The sequence below is a fragment of the Mizuhopecten yessoensis genome, unplaced genomic scaffold (assembly GCF_002113885.1).
Source record: "Mizuhopecten yessoensis strain PY_sf001 unplaced genomic scaffold, ASM211388v2 hete_36157548, whole genome shotgun sequence".
NCBI lineage: Eukaryota > Metazoa > Mollusca > Bivalvia > Pectinida > Pectinidae > Mizuhopecten > Mizuhopecten yessoensis.
Window position 1 is genome coordinate 1 of NW_018485056.1, and position 3,784 is coordinate 3,784.

Sequence of the window (3,784 nt, forward strand, 5' to 3'; positions counted from 1 at the left end):
CGTAAGAAGTCGGCTACAAGCATGTTTGTTTACTCACATAAGCGAAATCTCATTTAAGAGATGAAAATTCATAAAAAAATACCACTTGTTCACATATTGATCTTACGAACATCAGATTAATTTGACCCTATTGGTCCAGGGTACTGCCGTGGACAAGGTAGTTCAATCAGTTAGAGCGATAGTATTACACTCTAAAGTCCGGGGTTCGAATCCCAGTCTAGCCCCGATGAAGTTAACACTCAGATAATTGTTGTCGATTTTATTTTGTTTATCACATCTATATTATTTTGTAAATAAAAATCCCGTAAGGTATGGTTTTCGTTTCAAAAATAATTTATTAAAGTTTTATTCATGCCGTCATAAACAGTTTCCATTGCGAAGTTGCAGTTTTTGGTGATGGTGCTGGGATATCCTTCCTATAGCTAATCTGTATACGCTTTGACAAAAATCCGCTTTTTGTCATGTTGAACTATGAAAGAATCAGGTCGGGATAACTGTATATTTCGTATCTTCGGAACATTTACTTATTCAACGGACGAACATTTACTATAATTCATCATATCGTCTCATCACATGCTTGACATCCTCTGGCTATATAGCATATAATTATATATAGGATCGCTATGTTACGTCAAGATACAAGAAACTTTATTTAACGTCGCATACAGGTTAATAAGGAACATTAGCTTTCAACATAACAGTAACGCAGTAATTCGTCGAATGATCTGATATCGGTAAATATCGTACGCATGATAAACACATTAAACACTCTACCACTAAACGAAATAGATATATTTTGATATTTTGGCTGTAAGTGAGTTTTTCTGATTTTTTTAAAAATCCATTTGTGTTTGAAAAAAAAGTATATATATCAACACTTTTTCACCCAAACAGTTTCAAAACATGAATTATAGTTCAAATAAAGGGAAAATTAACAGCATATATTATTTTTTAAGATTGAACAACTGCCATCATCGTTATAAAACATTGTTTACCTCTTTTCTTTCGTCGTGGCGATATCCGTCTTCTATCCGTTCGACGTTTGTGTTTTTCAGATTTCTGTGGTCGCCTTCTTTTTCCTGTAGGACAAAAGGGCATTCGATTAGATTGATCCTTTTTCGTATAAAAATAAAAATAAAATAAAAAGAATATAAAAATTAGATTAAATTAAAATTAAAATGACGAAAACTTCTAATGATTATTTAACACTTTTTTGTAATTGACAATCATTTTATAACGGATAGCAATGCAAAGTGTAAGTTTACTCTGTACGATATATTGCATTAGCACCATATATTGTTTAATCGTTTTATAACTCATTTAAAATGGATTGAAACTTATCAATCAATTAAAACATTTTCTTAATATAGCTACTTTAAAACAATACATTGATTAATACAATTGATTTTAAAATGAAAAAGCATGCTAAAACTTATTTCACAAAATTAAAAGACGAATTATTAAATAAATTCCAAAGACGCTATTCACTGATAAGTAATTCAAAGTTTGAAATATAACGGAGTCGCGCTCCCAGCACGTTTCGTATGATGCCCAGGATCTTCCCGGTGAACGTCGGTAATTGATTCATTTCTAATGTTCTACTATATTACTTGATTGCTATTTGATGAGGCGATATATAATGAACATGACGTCTGGTTTATCTCAGTCTCGGGCAAAGGAGATATGCCTCCGGTCTAAATGATCGGGTAAACACTTGGTGTGTTTAGTGGACTGTTATCTTCGTCTTAACATATCATATCAACATTAAAAACGCATTTGTATATCTCCGATCCCGCTATCAATACATATTCTCATCAGCTAGCTCATCTTGTAATATTAGCCACAAATTCAACTGTCGTGCTTCAGATCATATCATTAAGATAGGTAAATGGCTGAACGTTTTAACATCGGAGGAAGTTGTGCAGGAATGTGTAAAATAAAAAAAATAAAAAGAGAGGGTTTTATATATTTTAACGTTGGCCCATTGTGTTATATTTGGTTGTTATGTGTTATTAGATGTTAGCGTACAAATATGACTTTCCATCATGGTATACTTACAAAAGACTTTGATCAATAGAGTTTAGTTTTATTGTAGTTATATAAATTGTTTTTACTTTACAACAAATATGAAAGATTTTTTCCCATCAATATTTATCGCTTTTGGTGGCCAGGATGAAAGCGCACGTATGATTTCCCCCCTGCTATAGCCACCGTTTTTAATGAGAATAAGCTTGTTTGCCCAAAGTGGCATATCATATAGATATGAGCTCTGCTAAAAATCAATAAAGACATTTTAATTGCAAAATTGTAGTATTTTAGGCATATAGCCGCGGAACTAAGAAAAAAAATCTAAGAAATATTCACCGCAGTAATTTATCTATCTCTGATTTCAACCTGATGGTAAGTGAACGTGCGTGGGTGAAATTTGATTAGATGAAAATAGAATATGTTTGTGAATTAATTATTTAATTGAAGTAAAGTTGAAGTTAACACATTTCCTTGTGATAAAACAGAATTGACCTTATTCACTGTGTATATAATGAGATTATACAATATAGTCTGTGCTAATTAAAACTATGAAATTTATAAATATGTGATACATTTCATATGTATATAATATATATTTATAATATAACGAAGTGGTGACGAATATTGAAGCCGATATTATTGTAGTATGACCCTTTTCTGATGAAGCTGTTGTCCTATAGTGTTGTCTGGGGAAGAACAGTTCCCGAGTGCCCATCAAGCGACGATTCCTCCCTAAGCAATACTAGCAGGGAACTGTTCCCGAGGGAAGAGCCATAATAGATTTAGTACATTACATATGTCGGTGGATTATTAGAACTAAATATATACAAGTCAACATCAACTTGAGTCAACACTTGTTTACTTAACAAACAAACAATCGTAAGGGTAATAATACAACTAATAATAAAGATGCACTGGTATTCTCCTATCTCTTAAATGACGCAAGATATAGTTCCCACCGGAAACGAAACAAGTAACCGTGGAATAGTGCCCGTAATCAAGAAAAGTCTCTGAGGAGTCAAGTAGACGAAACCAATCACGACCGTAGAGATTAGCTTGTGGTACACTAAATTCATGAAGGTTTGCTTATATATCAAGTACACTTTTCTGTCTTCCTTGATCACGATGCTAGTAAACGTTTGGAAGCACAGCCACTGATACTTGTTTTGATGCTTGATAAAATAGCATGATGCTGTAATACAGCAGTGTCCATAATGCAAATATAGTGAAATACGTTGTGCTTTTGGTTATGGAGAAAAGCCAGGTGAAGGGAAATCATAATAAATTGTTATTACCTCTAGTTGACTTACGTTTACAGGGAGCGCTCTTGCCGCTAATTGATGTACCCTTAATAGGTTTTCCGTCGTTGGTGACACACCAACAGTACCCAGTGGCGGCGTGGCACTGGATCTCAGTGTACGAACCGTCTTGTTCACATTCGGGTATGAAGATCCCAAGCGTTGGTTTTCTGGCTATAACTTGCGCCTCTTCCCTTTCCTGTATACATTTAGTTTTTGGCATAGCTGCCAATCCTGAAAGGGTAAAGTGATCCATTGTACTTGTCCTGTCCGTTATTAAACCATATCATCTCAGAATGGAATTGAATAGGGACATCGCATGGTTGTATCAGGATGATAAAAATGTAAACTTCTATTGTTGTTGAAGTGAACACAATATCAAGAAAGAGATAGCTAGATATATTGCCAGAATCTTATAATGTTAAGCATATCAAAAATAATATTACACAACAGAAAAG

At 33.6% G+C, this 3,784-nt stretch overlaps 1 protein-coding gene across 1 annotated transcript; it reads right to left on the reverse strand.

Moving 5' to 3' along the window:
• Positions 1–995: 995 nt before the first annotated feature.
• LOC110444651 (SPARC-related modular calcium-binding protein 1-like) lies at positions 996–3,582 on the reverse strand (the record flags this gene model as incomplete). The annotated part of the gene is made up of 2 exons (XM_021489014.1): positions 3,339–3,582; positions 996–1,079 (listed from the first exon to the last, which is right to left on the reverse strand). Coding segments are annotated over exons 1-2 (328 nt in total), but the record flags the coding sequence as incomplete, so codon positions are not given.
• Between the last annotated feature and the right edge of the window lie 202 nt (positions 3,583–3,784).